The sequence below is a fragment of the Gymnogyps californianus genome, chromosome 1 (assembly GCF_018139145.2).
Source record: "Gymnogyps californianus isolate 813 chromosome 1, ASM1813914v2, whole genome shotgun sequence".
NCBI lineage: Eukaryota > Metazoa > Chordata > Aves > Accipitriformes > Cathartidae > Gymnogyps > Gymnogyps californianus.
In genome coordinates this window covers 170,725,206-170,750,286 of record NC_059471.1, presented here as the reverse complement: position 1 = coordinate 170,750,286, position 25,081 = coordinate 170,725,206, and the positions used below count along the sequence as shown (strand labels likewise).

General features: G+C 36.5%; 2 protein-coding genes across 3 annotated transcripts in view; one reads left to right on the top strand and one right to left on the bottom strand.

Moving 5' to 3' along the window:
• Positions 1 to 15,734, bottom strand: part of CEP290 (centrosomal protein 290) — a 56,587-nt gene extending 40,853 nt beyond the window's left edge. Inside the window, exons 1-20 of the mRNA XM_050915551.1 lie at positions 15,679 to 15,734; positions 13,440 to 13,496; positions 12,711 to 12,832; positions 12,493 to 12,570; positions 11,642 to 11,711; positions 11,379 to 11,425; positions 10,861 to 11,004; positions 10,599 to 10,652; positions 9,779 to 9,799; positions 9,478 to 9,630; positions 8,931 to 9,113; positions 8,480 to 8,569; positions 8,283 to 8,405; positions 6,332 to 6,455; positions 5,621 to 5,793; positions 4,924 to 5,086; positions 4,155 to 4,255; positions 3,975 to 4,062; positions 3,385 to 3,497; positions 184 to 268 (exon numbers count right to left, since the gene is read on the bottom strand). Of these exons, the coding sequence (XP_050771508.1) occupies positions 184 to 268; positions 3,385 to 3,497; positions 3,975 to 4,062; positions 4,155 to 4,255; positions 4,924 to 5,086; positions 5,621 to 5,793; positions 6,332 to 6,455; positions 8,283 to 8,405; positions 8,480 to 8,569; positions 8,931 to 9,113; positions 9,478 to 9,630; positions 9,779 to 9,799; positions 10,599 to 10,652; positions 10,861 to 11,004; positions 11,379 to 11,425; positions 11,642 to 11,711; positions 12,493 to 12,570; positions 12,711 to 12,832; positions 13,440 to 13,473 (1,966 nt within the window). The 5' untranslated portion in view covers positions 13,474 to 13,496; positions 15,679 to 15,734. The remainder of the gene's footprint in view (positions 1 to 183; positions 269 to 3,384; positions 3,498 to 3,974; positions 4,063 to 4,154; positions 4,256 to 4,923; positions 5,087 to 5,620; positions 5,794 to 6,331; positions 6,456 to 8,282; positions 8,406 to 8,479; positions 8,570 to 8,930; positions 9,114 to 9,477; positions 9,631 to 9,778; positions 9,800 to 10,598; positions 10,653 to 10,860; positions 11,005 to 11,378; positions 11,426 to 11,641; positions 11,712 to 12,492; positions 12,571 to 12,710; positions 12,833 to 13,439; positions 13,497 to 15,678) is intronic.
• Positions 15,735 to 16,130: 396 nt separating this feature from the next.
• TMTC3 (transmembrane O-mannosyltransferase targeting cadherins 3) overlaps positions 16,131 to 25,081 on the top strand; it is a 34,540-nt gene continuing 25,589 nt past the window's right edge. Inside the window, exons 1-3 of one of the 2 annotated variants that reach the window (XM_050896394.1) lie at positions 16,131 to 16,182; positions 23,834 to 23,921; positions 24,756 to 24,866. The gene's annotated coding sequence lies outside the window, so the exon portion shown is untranslated. Of the gene's footprint in view, positions 16,183 to 23,833; positions 23,922 to 24,751; positions 24,867 to 25,081 lie in introns of both variants that reach the window. The other variant, XM_050896384.1, reaches the window with a different exon arrangement.

The window sequence follows — 25,081 nt, the reverse complement described above, 5'->3', positions numbered from 1 at the left end:
ATTGTATAATAACCTTCTATGTACACAGCAAATTCAATCATTGTGAAAGGTAACTGCATTTAAAACAGAAACTGTAAAGTTGGATATTTGTGGTCACAATCACAGAAACAGAACAACTAAATAAGCAAACTATCTGCAGGTACCTGATAATATTCCCTAGTTTTAAAACAGGTTGCAACTTACATTTAGACTGAAATTTGGCTATTACAGTCCTGTTCTTCTCCAAATCTCTCTCTCTCACACTTAATTCATTTGCAAGATACTCATTCTAGAGAGAAGAACAAAGAAGACGCAAAAACTGTAATTTAGGAATTTTAGTATTAGAATTTTCATTAAGACTGTGGTTAAATGAGAATAAATGCTTGAAAATATTGCTAATCCATATATATTCAACAGTGAAATTACATGGTATGTAAACCAAAATGAGGTGTTATATAGAAGGCAACAATCAAAGAAATAGCCTTATCTTCACAGCAACAAAATTATCAGGAAAAAATTATTTAAACCATGAATAAACTTTATAAAAATATGAAACCTGTTTTGTTTTTTTTTAAAACCTTGTACTACCTGCACTGCCTGGCTTCTGCATCTTTCAAGATTTAATTCTGTATAACTATTTAGCATACTCTTGATCAACAAATCTCTGGATATCTGCTCATTCTAAAAAAAACCCAACAGTAAGTTATTAGTATAGGATTCTGTCTCTATTTATATACAAAAAAATTATATTTTTTATATAAATTATAAGTCTATTTCCAAGACTTAATCTTCCAAAATATAAAAAAACCCACTTCTTTTCTACTGAAAATGCAATTAGTAGGCTTTATTCATTCTACAGCTTGGCTAACACAGTATTTTAAGAGAAATCACAACAGTAAAGCATACTCCTGTACCATGGAAAAACTGTTGTATAACTGAAAAAAGCCTGATCTATATAGACTTATAGTTTCCATTGATCAATTACATAACTCAACAAGCTCAACAGAAATGCCATCAGTTCCAAAACATTTCAGTTAAAGATAGGAAAGACCTATTTGCTTATCTTATACATTGTAACAGTGATGTTTCCTCATCACAGTCTTAGATGGTTTCTCCCACGCAAAAAATACACAGATTCTAATTTTAGCAATCTAATGTTCTAGTCCCAGCCTTTTTTCAAATTTGGAGTATGCCTTCATGAAAATTTCCCAGTCCACATATGAATCTCCTGCCTGAAATGCAACAGCAACAGAGATGGATTCACTGGAAGAATAACATAACGTGTATCCCATATAACACTGTCTAGGGAAAAATGTACTCTTGGGTCATGCAACAGTTGGAACAGTCTGGTACAGACCAAAAGTCTGTGAGACTCTGAGGGACTGGCTTGATCCATGCCCCAAATGTATCTCTAGCAACCAAAGCAATGTCCTCCACTATACAGTAAACTAACACAGCATTTCAAGGTACCAATTTAGGAAGCTACCAGTGAATAGTTTTTTTATATTATTTATCATGTGAATAAAAGAAACCACAGCAAGCATCCTGAAATCAACCCATTCTTTCACTGATTATAAAGTTTTCAAAAATCCTTTTGAGAACCTAAAAGATTTTATCATTAGAGATCATTTTAATAAATAATGGAATTTTTCATTGGAAATCTTTTTTTTTTTTAAAACAGATATACATTATATTTGTCAGTGGGCAGGGAAATGGATAAAAGGATAGAAGAACCAACTCAGGAACTTCTTAGATGTTTCCCAGAAGGAAAGGCCTTTCTCATTCCAAAAGTCTAACTTTACACCATCTGTTCTCTCTGGAGGTAGAAGACGTCCTCTAGTCAAATAACATCTGTGTCTTTTAACAGAAATCTCATCTTCTATCTTTCATACCAAAGGACTGATTCGGTCCCTACTTCATTCAACTAACGCTTGTAAATTACCATTTGTATTTCTCTATATGTATTTAAAACAATTTTTAAAAATAATCCTCAAATTATGTTGTTTAAAATACAGTTGCAACTATTGATTTGTATGAGATGTAAGGCTGTATGTGCTAATAAGAAAAGTGATGAGTACTTTGTTTATAAAGACGTGTAAGGTCTTAGAATAAAAACTGTTTTCTCTTCGTACCCATCTATGTGCGTTTGGCACGGGTGTTGTCCAAACTTTTTCCACCAACAGATTGAAAATATACGCCTACATTTTTCAATCCTATGGAAACAAATAAACTGCAAATTAGTGACTTGGCACTTTTTTTTATTAGAAGAAAAAAATGCCCAATTCTATTAGAACTATCCTTTATAGCTTTAATTAATAAAGATGAAAGTAAACTAAACACATCTTTATTATTTGAATTTATCTTCTAAATAACTGCAATAGATATAAATATACACATACTATAAAGGTGTCTCACCTGTGATCTAAGAAGGGCTAATTCTCTCCTCAATTGCTCTATGAGATTTTCAACAGGATCTACCTGACCTGAGCATTCTGATTGTCCATTTTCAAGTTCGCTTTCCAAAGTTTTTACTTGCAACAATTCTGTTAGGTATTTCTTTCCTTCTCTGTCTTCTTGAAAGGTAGTTAAATCAGAAAACTTTACTTGCAAATAGTCTTGCTTATCCTTCAATGTCATTATTCGTGTTTTGTGCGTTACTGGCCTTCCAAGAGCAGATGCACAAGGAATCAGAGAGTTTTTGCTGAGAGATAGTCCTGGGCAAAAATTTTCCTGACCTGTTTGGTCTGAATTAGAAGTTACGGACACTTGATTCTGAAAAGATGGTTTGTTTCTGTAATTTCGGTTATTTACCTCTGAGGTCTGACACACTCGCTGATAAGCAGCAAACGAACCTGTGTAGTCTGATTTTAAGTCTTTTGACATCTCTCTATTGTCTGTATAATCTGTTATCCCTGATGTCTGTGTAAATTGTAGCTCTGGTGATACGAAAAGCTCTTTTATACTAAGAATTTCAGAATTACAGTTGTCATTAACTAGTTGCCACTCTGTCACAGGTTTTGAACCTAAATGAACTGAAGAAGTATTTCTATGTTTTTCCAAGTGATCTAAATTCTCAAGTATGCCAGAAGTTCTAGGTAGATTTCCCACAGCCTTACTGTATTCATCTATATCGTTTGCTGACTTCAAAAGTCTAACTTGTGCTGCTCTATCTGCAAGTGTGTTTCTCCCTTCCACGTTACACAAGCTGCTAGCCTATATTCACAAAAAATATAGAATATTCATTAGTCTTCTAAAAATATTACCAATTATTAATTTTTGGATTTTTTAAAAGCAGTTAATAAAAGCACCTAGAGAAATATTTGAACAGATATTTACAAAATAACATTATTTTTATTTTGAAAGAGAAATACAATAAATGTTTATGAACTTGCTTTACGAACCTACCTTTGCTTTTACTTCAGTAATATCATGTCTGTTCAAGAAATCCAACTTCCTCTTATTCATTCCCTTCTCTTCCGTAAAGCTATCACTCATCTGCACATCACCAGCATCCAATCCTAATTGCAAGTAAATGTACAAGTAATAAATTATTATGACTTTTTAATTGGTCTCCAAAAGGGAATATATTCCATTTAGTATATCTGAGTTCTAGTTTTCTACCTGCAAAGTAAGGAGCTGTAAACCTTTCTATTTGAGCACATTATGCTTCCCTGGGTGGCACAGAATTGAAATGTTAAGATTTTTGAAACACGTACATTATATAGATTTACTGGATAACATGGAGAGATCATCCTGCATCTAAGAACTGCAAGCCAATGACACAACTCTCAGTGATGCATTACTAGCCATCACAAGTCAAAAAGCTACTGGGCTGTAAGACTACAGAAATACAAAACCACGCACATCTTCCTACAGGTTCAATGAAATGTAGTTAGCCTTGTAATTGAAACAAATGAGTAAATATAACATAGCTATATTAATAAGTATAGACAGCATGTTTTTGAAAGGATAGTTTATAATAAAAAAAATCCTACCTATTGTTGCAACTCTTCTTCCTTTCTCCTGAGCCAACTTACGAACCTGTTTTTTCAGTTCAATTCTTTCCTCTTCTAGTCTTTCAATCTGTGTATTATTATTCACAGATCAGTATTTCATTTTGTTCAAATCCATTTTTATTATGTAGTTCTTACACAAAAATAGGATTTATCACTTGCCTCTTGCAAAAGAATCTGGTTTTCAGCTCTATATTGCTGCTGCTTCAGTGCTTTGCTGTTTCTGAATTCATTTAAATCAATCATTGTCTTTGGCTCAAGACCTAAAACACAGTATATGCTGTATAATTATTCATTAAGGAGGAACGTTAATGTTAGCAATCATTAGAATGCAGTTAATTTAAATAAGAACATAACTAGTCAAGTAGAATTAAAAAAATATGTTGATAGTTGAATATATGTAAGTATTTCTATATATGTACACACATCTTATGCTCCATGTAATAACACCAGAAGAAAGCATAATTTTACTTCAGTTACTCAAAAACCAAACTGCAATAAAATGCCACCTAAAATTAACTATATTTATGTTTAGTTTTTTCTATGTAATAAGCCTGTCCAAAGTTTTCTCTGTGTTTTTCAATCTAGCATTACAACTTCAGTATGTTATGGTTTCCAAATACAATATTATGAAATTAATTAAGCAGTGTACAGTCAAAGAGGAATCAAAACCAAAAAAGCACTACAAAACCTATTCTCCTACTTTCTTCAGTCAAAGCAACCTGTAAGCCAAGTTTAGTCATGTACATTCTAGTTTAGTCGTGTACATTCATGCAGTTTGTCCTACCTAACTAAAACTACTTGCAAATATTAGCAGAATATACAAAATTATTTCCAACTAGTTACTTGGTATAGTAAAAGATTTCCATGATATAATGTTATTTCAACTCTTACACAACAAATAATTGAAAATGTAATGGATATAGCATACCTAAACGCTCTCTGAGTTCTTCATTTTCATCAAGAAAATCATTTATTTTAAGTTCAAGTTTATTGACTTCCTTAATTAATGTTTCAATCTCATGATCTCGTATTTTGATTTGCTTTTTTAAATCTTTTATTTCAGCAACAGCCTCTTCCAAACCATATATTCCCTGTTAAAACCCAAATGGAAAGTAAAAACAAAACAACTAACAGAAGATGTAAGAAGATAAATTATGAATCTGTCTTTCATCATTACACAGATAGCAAAAAATGTTTTTCAACCTGTATCACTCTTCTGCACTATGCTTAGTGAAAAAAAGTTACTGAATAAAAAGCAGATCCTACAAATCTGTCTTTTGACTACAGAGGAGTCTCTGCATATTTCAAAATTCAGTCATCTTATTCCATGATCCTGCGAAGAATCAAATCTTGAACGTTCAATTACTGTTCAATGGACTTCAGAAGCCCATATGAATATGTTAAAACCGACAACTTGTAAAAATTGTTAAGTATGGCTAACAAATTGCATGCAGTCAGTGACCACTAAATGTTATTACGAAAGAAAAGAAAAGAAAAAAAAAAAACCAGCATCAGAAGTCATTCATTTAATTTCTAATCAGAACACAGTCAATAAAATATGGAAGGACAAAATGATCTCCTAAAAATATGATGAAATACCCTGTCCACTCTGACAAATTGTTTACCAGTTCGTAGTCTCTCATTCGTTTCAGAGCCTCAACAAGCTCTTTGTCCTTTTCTTTAGCATCTGCTTCTGCTAATTCTGCTGATTTCTCAGCCTCCTTAGTTCTCTCTTCTAGCGTTTTTAACTTTTCTTGCATATCCCCAATACGATTCTGCTGAGCAAGAGATGAGTGACCTGGAAAGAAAAACCTTGATCTGTTTACAATTCAACCAGGAATTCTTGCTATCAGCCATTAATCAAGAAGGAAACACTTCAGATGATGTTATAAAGATCTTCATTTTCTGCTCATTTTAATTAAGTAGTTACAAAAGACTACATATGAGAGCTCCCCCCCCCCAATCGTTCTTTCAAACAATATTTATAAGAAGTAAGTGCACGTAAGGGACATCAGAATTTATTTTGAGTTGTATGCTGCTACTCATTTGCAATTCTTTATAGAGCTGAGACCTTCTATGTTATGCTCTAACCTTTACAGACCACGCATAGTTTGATTAGGCAGTGTATTACCCATAAAACCCACTAAAGTACTGTGAATAAATTTAAACTCTTCATGAATGTTTAATAAATGGAAATGAACAAAAAATTTAGAGACTAATATTACTCAAATACCGCAAAGATTTTTTCTGTATTTCTAAAGAATAAAGAATGCATAGTAAATTTCTGGTTTCTTATTTTCCTTTCCATAGACATTAAAATAAAATGGTCATGTTACCTTTGTCTTTTTGGAGATCATTTTTTAATTCTTCAATAACAAATGCATTTTGTTCCATTTCTTTGGTATACTGTTCGACTTGCTCAGTAAGCAATCTTATCTGAGCATCTCGCTCTTGCACACCCTACACACAAACAAAAAGAAACTCCATTAAAGAATTCTTCTTTACTGACAGGCAAGCTACCAATATAGAACATCACACAGTAAATGAAGAAATTAAAAGTAGCTAATACAAAATAATTTATAGAACATCAAATATACTGTACTTACAACATAGAGGTCAGATATTATCTAGAAGTTGGGTATATAAAGGCAAAGCAGGAAAAATAAAAGAAAGAGTAAAAATAAAGCAGTCAAACACAAAAAAATGAAAAGCAGTATTTTAGTATATCAATTTTAAATGGAACAGTTCTCTAAGAGTTAGCCAATGTATGATGAAAAGTTTCAGACAATACAGGTTTCTTACAGTTTCCTCATAAACAATTGCCAGTAGGAACCGAGAGATACAAGTTCAAGATTGGGAGGACTAACAATCCATCATACACCACACCTGTATTGCAGACTGCCTTTCAGCAAGTCATCCAACTTAAAAAAATTCATATCACACCTTGTTTTGTATGCAAATACATCCATAAGTAAACACAGACTGTGAAAGTGACTTCTATTTATATTATACTATTTCTGTGCTTATACATGAACTTTAGAAATACCACAGAAAGCTTAATGTTATTTTTTCTGTGACAAACGAAAAAAGAGGAAAAATAAAAAAGAGACTTGGAAAAAAGTTACAGAAAGTAATTATAATGTAAAAATCTCAAGAGTTGCTGACCTTATGTTATGAAAAACAAAAGCTCAGGCTTTCTTAGAGGACAAATAGAATCACATTTCAAATCTAAAGAGCTTAGCAAAGTTGTAAGGAGCTAAACATAACCCTTTAGAATGTAAACAAACTGAACCATAACAAGCTCAGTCCATTTTGAGTTAAAACACAGCACAGTAATTTGATTTAATTTTTAAGTGTCTGCTTTAAAAATATGCTTATTTCCACAAAACTGTTCAAAATGTCATGCTAATGACAGTCATCCAAAAAAGCAACCTCTACAGCCATCTAGTCAGCTAAAACCAGACTCTACAACTGCTGATGAAAGTTACTTTCAGCTGCCTTCCACTTCTGATCATCAGAGGCTGATTTGTACTTAAGGTTTGTTTTCTCCTGAGAAGCTATCTGTTCCTAGTTTTGGAAGACTGCATAAATATATCTCACCATGCCACTTAAGTCTACAAGGGCCCAACATGTAACACAAATGTCATGACGCATTTATTCGAAAAACTTGAAGCAAGGCAGGAAATCATCCTGGTATCATACAGTATGCTTTCCATAATGCATATTTCAGGGTTCCTAACAGGCCGCATTATTTATTTATTCATGTTTTTCAAGAAAGTGGGAAAATTCAAAATCATAAAGAACTATGTAATTTTGCATGAATATGAGAGATACTTAAATTCAGCTAGCTCTATCATGGGCTGAGCCACAGACTTAATAGTATGGCATCAGGTGAGACAAAGAAACACAGAAAATTAAACACTAGGTAAGACTCTTCCTTGACTAACAAATTTAGAGGACAGAAACTAAGCTATAATTTAAAAACAAATTATGGATGCTTAGATGTTAAAGCAATCACTCTACTAATAGTTAGAAAAGCTAAATACGAAAGTAACAGAATCAGCTACCAAGAGGTCAGTTCATACATACAGCAAGAAAAGTTTCCTTTGTGCATTTTCTATTAAGCTAACTTTGTAGTGGAATGAATCAACCTGTCTCATAATTCTCAAACATAAGTAATACATATTCTAGTATTTGCAAACTATGAAAGACTAAATAATTATTTGGTCACTAGCATATTTAGTGAACGGTAATTTCTATGTGTGTAATTTCTCACATAGACTGTACCTGTTGAAGGGCCAGTATACTGTTTCTGTCTACATCAAGTTGGGCCATTTTCATTTTCTCTTTCAAGTTAAACAACATTTGCTGATACTCTAGGAGTTCATCATCTTTTGAAGCTAAGATTTTCTAAAAAGAAGATAAAATACCATCAGAACACTTGAAATAATTTCTAAAAATAATAAAAAAGTATTAAAAAGTACCTTCCATTCTTCAACTTTTGCATTTACAGCTGCCATGAGTGGATCGTCTTCCTCATTCTTTGCTTTCAGCTGGTCTGAAAGCTCCTGAACCTAGAAATGCCATTTGGATGAACATATCACAAAATGTTTTGCTTAACCAATGTATATGTACAAACACACTACATCAAGAACATACAATTTAACAGATTAGCATTACAGCAGCAAGGGAAGGTCATGACTCTTAAGAACAGAGTATGACTAATATTTTGTATAAAAAAATTTTGTGATCTGCAGTCAAGTTTTAAAATTTGCACCCAATTTAAAGATCACACTACTTTTAGAGAGTGTTATTTCAGTAGAGCGTGTGTTTTTAACTGGATATGTTGAATGTTTTTTAATTTAAGCTAAAATATGAAAATACACTATAAACCTAAAAAAAATTGCATTCAATAATATAAGAGTCAGTTCTTACTTGAAATTTGTACTGTTCTTTCTCTTTTCTTAACTGATCCATAACAATATCAGATTGTTGCACAATTAGTTTCATTTTGTTATATTCGTCAGTCATCCTCTCCATTTCTTGCACTGATTCCTCAAGATTCTTCCTCATTTCTTGGTTTTGAAAGTCTAACTTCTCATTAGCTTCAGTCAAATGCTGCAAAATTAAAAAAGCTGCTTTTAAAAAGCGCACATCTTAATACCTGAATAAGCACTAATTGATAGTTACCTTAAATGTAAGACTTGAAAGTCTTACATGAAATTAGCACAGAAGAGTATTTCACCTCTAGATCATCAATTTCAACAAATCCTAACAGCAAATAAAAGACACAGCTCCCATTGCCAGTAACTTCATCACCTCTGCCAGATTCACAGATGCAGAGTATATGCATCACAGAACCCAACTGCATTACGAATTCCCTTACTTCACATGACTTGATCTGTAAATTGACATAGCTTTGTGAAAAACACTATTGTCAGTAACAGTCTAATAAATACTCAATAGCATGCATAGATTTTACCTGAATTTCATCCAAATACTGGACAAGCTCAAAGTTCTTTTTGGACAACTGTGATCTGTAATCAGAATCCTCTCCTCTTCGTAATAGAATTGTTTCTTTTTGGGAATCTATTTGCCTCTGGTAGTCAACTACATCCTGACGCAATTGTTCATTCTGCACAGAAAGCAATCCAAACTTAAATCTATTTTGAAGAGTTGAAGAAAAAGTTGTTGCTTTTCTAGCAAGCTAACACAAAGAGCTAAGACAGTCAAAACCCATCCAAATTCCTACAGTCTGCTTTTAAAGAACTTACAAGCCTCACCTTTTTCTTTATGCGTTTTTTCTTCAGATTAGAAAGGAGAGAACAAGACCAAGAGAACAAAGCATGAAAAATATTAGAAATTATCTTTGCTTTAGGAAGACTAAATAGGAATCAACATAGAGACAAAATAAAAGAGAGTTTTCTACATACCTGTGCATGCATGTACATACATACACACACATACGTAAAAGGGCGTTTTAAGGAATGATTCTCAAGGTTTCCCCCCAGGACATTAATTTAACTTTTGCTGTATGTTTTATTCTCTCAGAGGACAAGATTACAGGTATTAAATGCTCTAAAACATGTATGTTTCTCTAAAAACAGCTAGAAAAAATGTTTCAAGAGAATGATTAAAAAAAATTCTAGTAATAAAGAATGTTAACTCTATCTTTGCATTTATTGTTATATTAACTTTTGACTTTTTATAATTTTATTTTAACCAATCAGACAATCTTAGCAAAAGCAGCAAGCATAAACCGAATCCTGTCTAATATCCACCAAACCTATTTGTCAATAGTATTTAAGAAAAATACTAAAAATTCAAAACACAAAATCCAGACAAAATTACTGCACAGTAGGACTGCATAAATTCAAATGTAGACACCTCCTGACCTCAATTAACTAAGTTTCATTGGAGCAGACATACTACGTATCTGCTAAATGTGACTAAAATTCCATATTCTCTTTGTACCAGTAACCAGGAAATGTTCTAAAACAGAATTAAACATCATGCCACACCAAAGATTATAAATAGAAAGCTAACAATATATTTAAAAATCAAGTCAAAAATACAGTAAATCAGCAGTAATTTGTTACTAACCTCTCTCCTTAATTTGATGTTTTCATTTTCGGCTTCTTCATTTCGAAGAGCAAGCTAGAACAAGACGGAAGACCTTTATATGTATCACTAACAACACAAACTATGAACACAAAGAACTCCGAAACAAAACAGAAAACAAATGCACAGCAGTCCTATTTCATCAGTGTTTTTTTTTAATTTCAGAGGGTCTTTTCAGAACATCGACTTTTCAAAAGATGTGCCAGAACAGCTTTTAGAGATGTCAAGCTGAAATCCTTCTTACCTGTTCATTCACTTTCTTCTCTTTTTCCAGTTCTTTTTCTATATCTGTTAACTGTCTCTCTTTTTGTTCTAATTGTTTTTCCAGTTGGCGGATCTCATCACGCAAAAACCGAGTATCACGACCACCAGCAGATCTTTGTGCCATCTTAAGAGCATGAAAATAACATTGTAAATATAGTACAGTTCTTCAAAACAGAAAGAACTAAAAAACCAAAGCAGATGCTAAGACTAACGTTCCTAATGTTCACGAAAAGCAACAGGAAGGGCTCACCAGCATCTTTCAACAAAACCCAGAAATTGCTAAAAATAAATGGGATTTATTCAAGTATAAAAAAATTCATTGTACATACAGCTCTTTGCAAACCTGAGGCTGGTGAATATTCAAAAGCCAATAAAAAGTATTAGCTAAAATGTAGGGCTATTACATCTCTTTACTAGATTAAAATACTAGTCTAAAAAATCTCATTTAAAAAACCCACCAAACAGCACTCTATAAACTAACAAAATTTTAAAACATACCTCTAATTCATTTTGAAGTTTTATCACCTTTGTTTTAAATTGATTTTCTGTTAAAATAGAACAGATATAGTAAATTACCCAACAAGGTAAAAAGCACATAAGACAACAATGGTTAACCATGGTCTTTAAATATTTGGCCTCACTGAAGAAACTGACTTCAGAGCAGTTGCTATTTTATTCAGTTCCCTAAACTTAAAAAAAAAAACCAACTAAAAAATACATTTAACAAATCATTTAGGAACAGCATAAAAAGGCTTGCTTACCACATTTGGCTTGCTCTTCCCCAGCTTTTTCAACTTCTTCTAGTGCCAGCTCCACCTCTTGAGCTTTCATCTGGGAAAAAAGTATAGTAAACAAAGAAGAAATATTTACTACTAATATAAATTAAAAGATTGTTCCATAGACCTCATGTTTAAAATGATGAAAACATTTACAAAAGAACATCGATTTTCTCTCTTTGAACAAATGAAACCACTCCCATTTTTCCCCATACTGACAATTAAGAAGTTCAGGTTGTTGAAATATCTTCTTTAGTAATTTATTCTACAGGCCTACCTAAAAATTGAGAAGTGTACTGCTGAGAATTAAAAACAGTAAAAAAGCCTCTCTAAAACCAATGTGCTAACCTATGCTGCTGTTATTTCTTGCTTTCAGTACATTTATGAGTAAATACAAGAAAGTATGATAGATTTATAGGATCAGTTTTAGGATGGAAGTGTTTCTTCATTCATGGTGACATTTTTATTTACTCTAAAACATCAACCTACCACAAAAACTTGTATTAAAGTTAAAATCATTACCAATAACTTACATCTAACCAATTTTTGAGATATTTGTTTGCATTTTCCATCTATAAAACTAAGGTTCCTTAAATACATAACTATGTTAGTCCTATTCACTTTACTTCCCACTGCTACATGCCATAATCCCAACAGCTACAAGCAGATACTCTGGTGCAAGTGCACATTTAGCATATAAATGCTCTTAGGAGTAACCAGTGTGTTCAATGCAGGAAAAGAAAAAAAACAACACAAGAGAGTAATGATGCTTTCATTTAAACAAGAAATAAACGAATGCATCTGCAGAACTGTAGAAAGTGAGGATTAATACAAACCTTCAATAGCGACTGAGTGATTTTAAAAAGGTGTATCAGTTGTTCCGGAGGTTCAGTTTTTAAGTCTTTCCCATCAACCTAAGGAAAGAGACAACAATATTTTTATACAAATATCAATGACATCCACAAAATAAATCATTTATGTACATGAAGGACCAGAGACAGTTTAGGGAAGAATGTATAACAAAACGCTTATGTTCTGTTTTCCCCTTGAGTACCTTGGACATGGTCTCCAGCAATCTGTCTGCGAGTTCCTCTTGACGAGGCAGAGCATCTGGATCAACTTTCATAAGCTTCTTCCAATCCAAAATGGGTGCCATATTGAATTTATAATTTTTTCCTGGAACAAAAATTAAAATAACAATTATCACACATTATCAGCCAATCAATCTTATGTCAAATGATTTAAAGGAAGCTGGCCACACAAGATGATTCTAATAACTGTATCAATTCTGTAACACTGATTAACATTGTCTTCACGTTTTGGTCTACTGCAAACAAGGAGACTATAGTAAAACCATTTTTTCTTGAAGTTAAAAATTACATCATGCACACTCAATGAATTTGTGACACTAACAGTGAAGATCAGGACATATGTGCAACCTCTGTTTTAACTTTAATATACTTCTTTTCCTTCCACCTCTCAATGCGGTATTTTCATGTTAATGAATGCAACTGGATGCCCTTTGAACCAGCCCTTGTAGGATAAACATCTTCTTACAGTCACAAAATCATTATTTCTAATATTTAAAACACAACCAACACCTGCTTTAGTTTGATACTATGAGCATCCATTTCTTGACATTCATTTCTAAGATACCAAACTCTTGTATTAAATATCCTTTCCTTTTTATTAGAATACTTGACTTGATAAAGGACAGTAAACAACCTGGAAACTGACAAAAATCTGATCAGAAAGTGGTGCAAAGTTTTGTTCTACTGCTTACCTGCTGGTTGCTGTGGGTCACTGTGACTTCTCATATACCTGAAAGTCAATGCAGTATCTGAAAAAGGCAGAAGGGATTGGAAGTCTTGGATTATTCTATTCTCTGGAGCTGTCTCTAGCCTTTATTATCAATATTTCAAAAATTAGATTCTGCCAAGTTTAAAACAGAACATTTTTTAATCTACTTACTGCCCTAAATTATGAATATGGCATAAATGGTTAAGAAAATTAAGAAAGAAATAAAACTAACTAGAATATTAAATTCATTATTATTAAAAAAACTAATGACATGGCAGGTATATATCTTTTATAGAAAAAAAAATCACGCTCAATCAATAACTGTAACAATGCTCTATGCCGAGCATGATATTTTGAAATCTGTTCCATCATGTACCCTGTTCATCATTCAGCAGTTTAAAGATTCAACAACTGAACCTTCCTTCCTTAATGAAAGGCTGAACTGGTATTACTTTCCCAAAAAATATGCCTAAGCAGTTTGAAAGAAGAGCTGTAAGACTTCGAAATCCAGTTGTGTGCTTAAGTGAGGATAAAAATCAACCTTTCCTCATCCTTTCTGAATATATGAACTACTTGAGAGCTCCCCTATATTTACCATTTCTTCAGTGTTTGCTAAATGTTTTAGAAAACATGCATTCCATATAATTCATGACTTCATAAGGAGGACACCATATAAACATTTTTGCTTTTCTGCTTTGTCGTAGACAGCAAAAGAAAATACGGGAAAATCACATGCAGGCGCATACTGATCTTGGCACTCCTACTTCTTCAGCTAATTGAATACAACTTGATTTCATTAACATACTTTTTTAAGGGTTGTTTTTTTTAAATATATTCGTTTTTTCTTAAACAATGAGATGTAGGATTTATGAGTATCAAATGCCTGACAATCAAAACTATTCTGAAAGCAAATACACAACCTTACTACCATCAATCTTTTCCTATCTTCCATCTTTCAAATCTCTTTTTCTCTTAACTTGTAACTTCTTAAGAAAGTATCAGTTCTAAAATTTTATCCAAAAGGAGAGATATCTGTACATAAACAAAATAATCCAACTTGTTGGCAGACCAGCTACAGTAAGGTGTGGGGGGCAACCTAAGTATACAGTATGTTCCACAGTATGTACATACTTAAGGACAATAAGAGAGAACTTATTTAATTGAGGAGTTTTCCATCATAAAATTTAGCTGATCCCTTGCCCTCAGCTAGAACCTGTGCTTTTAATTGACAGATGATCTGTGCGGTGAGACACTGAGATCATGGCTCTACAAAAAGTGTGAAATAGATGTGCATTTGACATTAGTTATCACAAGATTTTCTTGACTTACTCAAGGAATCAAACGTACATAAAATGGCCAGATGTTACAAAGTTCAGCAAGGGCAGATAGAAAAGGAGGTCTGGTGGGCATGTTCAAGTCCTATCAAAACAACAATAATGTCCTGTGCTGCCTACAGGAAACCACGTAAAGAGGCAGCTAAGCTACCATGATGATACCTTATCATGACAGTGAAATTAAGCACCTGTAGGAATAGCTGTTCTTTTTCCATAAAGGTGTGTATAATGTGTAACACAGAGTCACGTATACTTGACCAAGACTGATTACCAAGAAGTAGCATAGTCATGCAGGAGATGTGCTCTGCTAACTCCATATTAGTTTACCAGGGCTAACCCAGCTTAAGCTACTTCAGATTTTCAAATTACATTACGCAGACTAGCTCTCATCCACTAGCTCTGCAGAGCACTAGATCTTAACTGCAAAGCGCCAACCAAAAGAGGATCTTGTGCAGGGTTCATATTTTCTTCCAGTTTGCGTATCCCAGCCCCGGGAATGGTATAGTGACAGACCGTGAAACCTCCAGGATGCTGCTGAGAGATAACTGTGCCTCCATTTCACCTGACTCTGCTGAATTAACAAATTGCCTTATTTTGCGTCCACCTTCACAACGGGGCACAGCTGAGGCATCACTCGAGCGCAGACACAGCGGGCTGCAATCTCCTCCGGCCACCGCACTGCGACGATGCCTGCGCCCGGACGCTTCTGCCTGGGACCCGCGGCCCGCCCGCAGGAGCGGCCCCGCCCCGCCCCGCCGCCGGAGGCCCGGCTGCCCGCTGTCCACGGCGCTCCTCCGGGAGCGCGGGCCGCCCCGGCCGGCGGCAGCGCAGAGCGCAGCGATTTTGGCCTCTTCCTCCTCAGAGCACCCCCCCGCCCCTTGACCTCACCGCTCCCCGAGGACGGCGGTGGCGGCGGAAGCCGCTGCTAGGCGACGCCATCAACCTCTCCCGCCGGGTCCGCTCCCGGGGACCCGGATACTCGTAGGCGCGGGGAAAGTCAACGCTCCCGCGGCACGACCGGCCCCACAGTACCAGCCGGGCGCTCCCAGTCCCGAGGTACTGCACAGCCACACAGCGGGGAGACGGGCGGGGCAGGGCGCGATGCCGCTCGGGCGAACCGTTTCACCAGGGCAACAGCGCTGGGCCGCAACCCCACGCCGCTGGCGGCGGACTGCGTGTCCCAGCGTGCCGCGCGGCTCCTCCGGGACCACAGCTCCCGACATGCTTCGGGGCCTGCCTTCCGGGGCGGGGGGGGCGGTTTCCCGACAGCCTTTGCTGGGCGGAGGGTGGCGGCGGCGGCGTGCTGTGCGCATGCGCCGTGTCTGGCCGCGGCGGAGCGAGCTGTGGGCGGCGGCGCCGGTAGCGGTGAAGCTGCCTCCTCCGCGGCCTCAGGTAGGGCGGGACAGCGGCGGGCTGGGGGCTGTTCCCCCACAGATGGGATCTGGGGGGCTTGGGTCCGGTGTAGCTGCTGCCCGCGGTGGTTTCCCGCGGCGGCGGGTGGTCCTCTCTCCACTGGCCGTACCTGCCGGGCCTCATCCGTGAGCCCTCCGCGCCAGCTGAGCGCCGGGCTGCGGTGCGGCCTCGGTCCCTGGCCGCGCTTCCGTGGGGCACGCGCTCGCGCCCTGGCTTGGCCCGCTCCCTTCCTCAGGCTTCCTGGCGGTGGCCGCTTGCCCGGCCCCCTCCGCCCCCCGCCCTGGCCTCACGTTTCCTGCCTCGCCCCAGGGCTGCGGGCAACATGCTCTTTCTCGGATGACCGGCTGACTGGAGGGCTGCAGCACTGCCCAGATATGCATGTGCTTTATGTGTAAGTATGTAACAGTCGGGGCCCAGAAGGTAGCTTGCAGAGCAGTTCAGGAAAAGATCACATCTATAAACTGCTCGGATCCATTGAGTACTGGTGGCGATCACATCTATGAACTGCTCGGATCCATTGAGTACTGGTGACCAGCGAGGAAGTCTGAGTGTTGGTAGTGGTCTGATGGCCCAAAAAGTTTGGGATCCTGTGTTTTACCTAAATGGGTGTGAACACATCTTTTCAAATAAAAAAGGAAAGAAAACCAGCAACCGTTCGAGGCGTGTGTATGTATTTCTATTCATTCAACAGCTGTGGACAGCTGAAGAGGATTTTTTTTTTCTTAATGGAAAGAGAAAGGTGATCATAATGTCTTTGGACTTTTGCCTTTTTCTGGATTATTTATTGTTTTCTTTGCTATCTCTTGATTAGTGTTGATATTTAATGAAGGCTGACAAGATGCAAGATGCTTGGCACTCCTTGTAGTTATGCAACTTGTTCCAGTCATGGCATAACTCTTAATTCTTGATTGAAAGTAAAGACTTTTAGACCTCAGCCAGAGATTGGTTAATTACAGCTCTATATTGGGTAAGAAAAGCAAACTGTGTAGTTAGGGAAGGGAAAGAGACTGGATTATATTTCATGAATGGGAAATGTTACTAAAAATAAAATTCATTATGGTTAAGTGTAAAACAGTGATTTCTTAGCAGGAGGGACTTTCATAGGTGGAGCAGGTGATCCACAGAGAATAATGCTGCCTTGCTACGAGATGAGCTTTCAGGAAATGGATCCCCCTGGGATATAGAAAATAAAATTATCCATTGATATTAGGATGCTCCTGAATAGCAACTCTTTTTTTAATCCTCTTCATCAGGTTAACAAGCTGTTAAGGCCAATATAGCTATTTAATGTGCCTTATTTAATGTGCTTCAGCATTTTTTGAGTGGTGTTCTGTTACAGAATCAACACAAAAGAAACCATTACGTATACTGGTAGTGAAACCACGTCTAGGTTATAATTGTGTAGTGCAGCTAGTAAAGGATTGATGCAGAACTAAAAGGGATTTTGAGGTGGGCATGAAAACTTCCAGAAGTGAAAAAAGAGTGAAAAGAATGGAAGTCTTAACCCCACACAAAATGAGAAAAGGTTTAAAATATAGAATGGCTTAGAACAAGTGAATTAGTTTTTCTTTTGTTCTGCGTTACATCTAATCGCATGACAAACTTTGTGTAAGTGGATCTTCTTTTAGTGGAAATGCATGCTTGTAGTTCTGGAGCCAAAGAACACTTCAGCTCCGTAGTACACAGCTTGACCTACCCTGATAGAAGAGTTAGGCATCCATGTTAAACCACAGTTTTGATAACAGTATGCCATTTCAAAGACCGAATACAAAAACTGCAATATGAAAGACCTAATGGAATGTTATTAAAAATACCGCAAGAAGTCATATACAGACCAAGCATACTAAATAAGGACATGCATAGCAGAGTCTAAAGGCTGTCTTTTCAGCTTATGCCACCCATGTAGCTTTTGTTCATTTATTTGGAGTTAACAAACATGCAGTTTCTGCTGTTGTATTTCTAGAACACATGAGAGTGTTTATCAGCATTATTTCAGAGACACTATTTTTGCATCAGTGTCCTATGAGGAAACAAATCACATTTTATGTAGTTATTCTAAATATAAAAGGTATTATTTTGTTACTGTTTGAATGTAGCAAACCCCCCCCAAAACACCCCAACAAAAAAAAAGCCCTAAAGATTTGACTTTAAAGTGTGAGATCCTGTTAATCATTTTAAGCTATAAGATACCTTAAAATACAAACCATACCTATGTGGTTTGTATTTCAACTGACTGTTGCACCAGTTGCATTGAACAAATTGAAGCTAAACCACCAGCTAAACCAGTATCTTCATCTCACCTGTTTTTAAATTGTTTTATGTTTTGATCCTTGTTTGTACCAGAGTACCCTAAAATGTCCGGAGTGTGAGTTCAGCTGCTTGGTTGTCAGCAAGCTCTTCACAGTCTTCCCCCTGGGAAGTCTTTCTTCTGGCCTGCAACACGTGTTCTAACTCCATGTCAGAGCTGCCATTCCTCATCTAGTTGATCCTTCAGAACTGTACGAAGAGAAGGCTAGGGGCCATTGCCTTGCTGGGGAATGAAGAATGCTTCGGATTAGTCCCATTCGTCTTGATCCTGTAGCATTTGCAGAGGAAGGTTGCCACAATAAAACTTTTCTTGTTGTATTTACTCTGCTTTAGGATCTCACAAGATGAAAGGGAAATCCAGGCATGTTTTGTATTCTTCCTCGTCCCATCTTCTCAAATACTGCTTGCCTTCTATATGAGATTCAAGCCCAATCATTTAAATCTCAGCTGTGCATCTAAGTTGTTTCATACTGGAGTTGTACCGTGGAGTGACATTTTTAAGAGAAGATAAATGTAAAGGCTCTGGTGGAAAGGGACAACAGAAACAAAATGATGATCTTTTTCTGTCATTAAATGCTCGTATCAAGTCAGCAGAAAGAATATTCAATTTAGCCAAAAATAAAAATACAGAAAGGGTAGCAAGTAGGCAAGACAAATTAGCACGTTAGCAGAGCCTCAGAAGCTGAATTAAAATGCCATTTTTAAGTGACTATACTACTGGGTTTGGTAACCCATTGTATATATATCTGCTGGTATTCATCGATTCAGCCACCAGCTCTTAGATGAACTTGATGCTGACCTGTTTAAAAATAAATCTAGGAGTGGTTTTAACAGTTCTTTGTTTTCTTCCACCTTTGATAATTTGACGGTTTTCTGTGTGAACTGTAAATATGTTTTGAACAGTTCAGGACCTTCAATGGTTATCAAAGTACATGTCTCCAGAGTAAATGAGATGCACAACTATTTTTTGGCAGCTCCTTTGTCTATGTCTGTCTCTTCCCTGGCATTAGAACTCCAAACAGGAGAGTAGGAAGCCCACATTTTAAGATTAGGTATGTGCATAAATGCTCATTAGTTTATTTTCAAAGCTCTTCAGGAAACTGCCTGATCTGTATGCAAATTGCTTGTTTTTTGATTCCAGCAGCCTAATTAATATAACACAAAATTTAGTTCCTCGAGATTTACATAATAATTACGCTTCACATTTCACATGCAAAGCGCTGTTTATCAAAGTGACTGCATGGAGTTACAGACTGTTGCCTCACTGATGCTTGCATTGTCATCTCCAGAGAACAGCTGCAGTTTAGTTATGGTTGAAAATGCTAACATCTTGGTATGACTGAAAAGTGTCAGGTCTATTTTTAATATCTACGAATATTTAATAAAGTGTGAATGAAAATATTCTCCAAATACGAGATTAAAAAAAAAATCAGTCTTTAGATTGTAGTAACTAGTGTCCTGTTATGGACAGTGAATAAGGTGAAATTTTAAAAAAGTTTTCTGACAGCTTGAACTGACTTTCAGAATACTGACTGTATCAAAAGTTGCAAGTATCAATAATACGTCAATTATGCTGGGTATTTTCAGGAGTAGTAACAGTTCTCATACGAAAGCTGGAACAGGTTGAAACTTTGCAATTGTGACATCTGTTTGAGATGGATGTGAATGATCATGTTTGTTCCTGTCAGTTTCTGTGGAGATCCTGAGCAGGATTAGGTGGATTGTACAAGCTTTTTCCCATACGGAAGTGCCCTGGTTCTCAAAATCTCTATTACTGCCACTACCCATGTCTTTTTTTCTAAAGAAGAAAAAAGTTACTTGCATAGAACATTTTCTTTGAAGTGGGATTGATCGGAACAGAAGTTCTTATTAATGCCCTTTGGGGTGTAAAAGTGCCATTACCCAGTAGAAGAAAAATTTTAAATGTATGTTTAAGTTTCTAAAGTTAGGTAGTAATATATGTCTAATCAACACAAATATATTTGCTCTTCCAAGGGTCTGTTGATGTAACGTGGCAGATAGCATGTTTAATAGGTGATAGCTAATTACAGAGTGCTAAATAGCTGTTGCATATTTAGGGATTGCAACTATATTCCTGCCTAAATACATACTTCCTAATTTTTCCTAAATTCATATGGGCAGAAAATGGCTTCGACACTCCCAGATCTCCTAACTGAGGATACTCTTAGAACATCATTATGCATTTTTTTATTTGTGTTGAATTTTTTTGTGCAGACTACTATATTTTGCAGTATGTGGTGCTAAACCATCTGTAGTGTCATGGATTTGGTAGTGCTGGTAGAGAAATATTTTATTTTCCTACTTTTCTAAAAGTATTTTGGTTTTTTGGTTGTTTTTTGGTGTGGATTTTTTTTTTGGTTATATCTTGTCTGTAATTCTTGAAGGAGAAGACTGGATGAACTGGTAGAGGGTTCTCAACAAGTTGGAAAAGGAAAACTACGTGCCTTACAAGCCAAACCTGCTTGAGAGCTCTGGTTCTTGTCTGTCCTTTCCACTTAATGTCTCTGTGCATGCATGAAAATGGTACAGTGCAACATGCAGATTTCTGTGCCAAACAGCTTGAGAAAATTAGACTGACAGTCAGGCATTTTGCACAGCTTGGGCATTCTGTTTTTCCACAGTTGGCTCTCACGATCGTGCAGTTTCTGTCTCACAAGGCTTATGTTGCTGCTTATTATTTTCAGCTGTATATTCTTCATGACATGGTCAGATACTGTTGTAAATTAAAACATTCAACAGAAATCTTGGTAATAAAGTTTGTGTCTGTCCTGATTTCATCCAGTCAAATGGGGTCTCTGTGGGTGTCACAGACCACGAACTGGCAGTCATACAGCCCAAGGGGTAGTTAAGGTATCTGATGGGCAGTCTTACAAGCTGTGAAAGTAGCAGGTAGGAAAGATGAAAAAATAACTTGAGGGACAGTCAATCTGTTTACATGTGTTGGAACAGTCAGTGATGTGGTTCTCCATCACAGCAAGCCTGTGTTAAAGAAGTTGTTAGGCAGCATTTTACAGGTATTTGTCAATACATCCATCACTGGGAGTGGTGAAGTACTGGCACTTACAAGACCATACTTCGGTTGATAGCAAATTTCAACATGTCTGTTGGGCAAGAAGGGGAATATAGCCACTCACTTGAGGAGCCCAATCATACCGAGGCTTCAGCAGCCTCTTGCACATCTGTGATCTGTGAGGTTCTCAGTCTTTCATACTCCTTATGTGGCTTCTTACTTTCCAACATCAAACTGATAACAGATTAGTTGGTGTGAAGAGTGTTGGCTGCCAAATAGCAATTGCTGCTTTCCACTGAGATTAATGGCAGACGTACTTTTGCCTGGCTTACCAAGTACAGATGAGCTTTTATAAGCCTCCCTCTGTTTTAGTCTTGCATTCTCAACATGTTGATGATCATTCCAGGTTTGAAGCTTGGAGTTTTGTGGTGGACCCAGCTGTAGTAGCAGGTAGGAAGTAGCAGTTCTGATGGTGAGCCTTCCTCAAAATCTGCCTTGTTATGCTAACATAAAGGACTGCAAAAGCATCTTTTCCATATTTATGCTTTAATTCAGTAAGAACGTTAATCTACCCTGTAATCAGACCAGGTGGAAAAAGTAGTTTTCCTAACTTTATGTATCTTTACAGTATATTTCAGGAAAATAAGACTTTAGAATGCCAGAATGTAAGCCAGAAGTAGTAAAGTATCTGTGCTACAGCTTTATGCAATCTACAGATTGTACGTGGCCTTGCATTTCCTGTTTTTCTCTTTGTGCTTGCCCTGGAAGCAGATTACTGGGAAGTGGGGGCTCTTCCAGATTTCCATTATGCCCGTCTGTTGCCAAGACCTCCTAGTGCTTTTGCACACAACAAAAATTTGAGAGGGATATGGTGTGATGCATTTGAGGTTACCAAGCTTGGCACAGTTCAAGCAGTGTGTTGTGTGACTTGCTACTGAAACCAGAATAATGCATTTTGTTGCATATGTTCATTCCTTACCGTAAATTTAGTAAGCTGTTCAGAATTGCCTGAGCCTGTGGCTCAAATACTTGTCTTGAAAGACCAAATTATAGCCATGTATTTGCATATATTTGCAATCATATCTGTGATTGAAATGTGCATGTAAAGGAGAGGGTGAATTGCAAATTAAAAAATTGTGATGGTAAAGGTGAATTTTTTCTGCAGTTCTCAAACAGATTTCACTGATGGTGGGCTAGCCACTTAAACCTGACTTTGGATGTAGCTAAAATCTTAATTTCTTTGTGCCTAAGAGTTCCCTTTCATTCAAATGAAAACAGTATTTTCCCATGCAGTTGGCATGTAGGTAAATGTGGCTATGTCAGGGAACAGCACGGTCAGCAGTGGTGTAAAATTAGAGTTCTGGGTGGAAGAAATACTAGAAATTCAGAGCAAAAAGAAAGGCTTGTCAAAACATCAGAATTGCTTAGGATTAAGGTATAAGTAAAGTAGCTGTCTTGACATATATTCTGTGTAGGGAAAAGAAAAGTAAAAACCTACAAAAAGTAATTGAGCTAGCAATTAAGGTTGGTTAAGCTTTTGCTTTTGACAGGAGGCTATACTTAGTAATCTATCCTTTTTTTTTCCTAGTTGAGTAGCAGTAGCTGTTTCTGAAATAGGGTTGTTAAAGAATTACCTCAGAGTTACTCTTTGATATGCAAAGCAGTATCTGCAAGGGCTTGCTGCTTTAACCGATACAGTAAACTTATATTGTTAATAAAGTCGTCTCAGGTCACCAAAAACCTACTCACTTTGTGGCGCTTTTTCTTAAAAGGCGAATTTAAACAAACCTCACAGTTGGTTCTGTGTGGCAATATTATCATGTCCCATTAATTTTTGAAACACAGTATTTAAAAAATGTAGGATTGTATGTTGGAAAATCATTACATGTTCGTTGTAGATCCTTTTCAGATGTCATTGCTTTTTAATAGAACTAGTGAATTTCAAGAAGTAGGAAGTGTACTGTTCAGAGCTGTTGCAAACAAGGAATTTCAAACTCTGTTTCTAGCAGGGTGAGGAATAGCATTTTCTTCTCCTCCACATTCTTTGGGGGGGGTGTCTAAAAAACTTTGATGAGTTGAAGTTCAAAAGTGGGCTGTCTTTTCATGTATCCCTGCAGTATGCTTTGTTTTCTTTTTTTAATAAGATTTCTCTGGCTGCCAAGAAGACCATAAATAGGTTCAGACTTAATCTTGGCTTAGTGTTTTAAAGTACTCTGATCCAGCCTGGCAAAAAGATGTAGCAACATCCTTTAACATTTAACGTTGGCTTTTTTCCTTTTTTTTATTACAAAGGTGGTGGCAGCTTTGAAAAAAGGCTCTTTCTTGGTTGAAGTGCTCCAAGTACTACAAAAGGAAAAAAAAAAGCCTTCACTGCTATTATGTGAGTAACACTGAATGGATTGGTTTGGATCATTTTTAAATTATCTTTGTCCTGTTTTTAAGTTTAACTGCACCTGCATCTTGTTGCACACCTACTCCTTCCTCTACCACTTCTTCTTTACCACTAGTTGTGATAGGTGATTGTCATGCTCTCAGGCCCAAGCTGCAAACCAGAACTGGGATTACCTATCTGGATGAGATACCTCTATGGCCAGTTTTCAGAGGATAGTATACTTAAACCTGAACACAATTAAAAAAACCCAACAAACCAAAAAAAAGTCACTAGCATTTCAAGGTTTCGGACAATAAAACAGACTATAGCTTCCAAATAACTCATCAGCTTTGATGTGTGAACCCTGATAAGGCTGGTGTTTTTACATATTTATGGATCCACGTTATCTGGCTAATATTAGCTGTTCTGTGTCCTTACAGATGTTACCCCTTTCTAGTTTTGGGGAAAATGCTATATATTTTTGTTCAGTCATCTCTTCTTTTTCTCAAAACGAAGTCAGTGTTCAACTGTCTGTAGCTTTTCAGTATCTTTGGTCCCAACAATTGGCAGTAATCCATGCTGTGTCAACCAGTGGTCAAAAAGAATGTGTTTGACCTGTAGTTACCTTCTTATTCTTCCAAGGCAGAACAGTGTTTTCAAACAGCTCAATACATAGTAATTACACCTTTTGATCAGGTCACCCATATAGTATTTTTTAAATAATCCTAAAACTGCTGTTTAATAATTTCTAGGGCTTAGGAAGTTTATGCAAGATCAGAGAAAATAATGTAAGACAAAATTCATTTGTAGTGTCTTTTTTGCATGCTATTTTTCTTTAGACAGGACTCTCATGAACATTCAGTGACATCGGAGCAACTGGCAGAGTTGAGAAAAAAATGACCTTTTCATGAACTTCTATGAGGAATGCAAATGAACAAAGTGTGAGCTTCAATGGTAAGTTTAACTTCTTATTACTAATGTCCTTTACCTGTTCTTGAACACGTATATTTATGAAGTTCTGCAGGTTTCCTGTTTGTTCTTCAGAATGTTTGAAATTTATTTTTTAATTGCTTTTGAAATATTTTGAAAAGCACCTTTAAACCTAAAAAACATGAATAATTAACACACTGTCTGCCTTTTTGATAACTTAGTATTCTGTGTCAGTATGT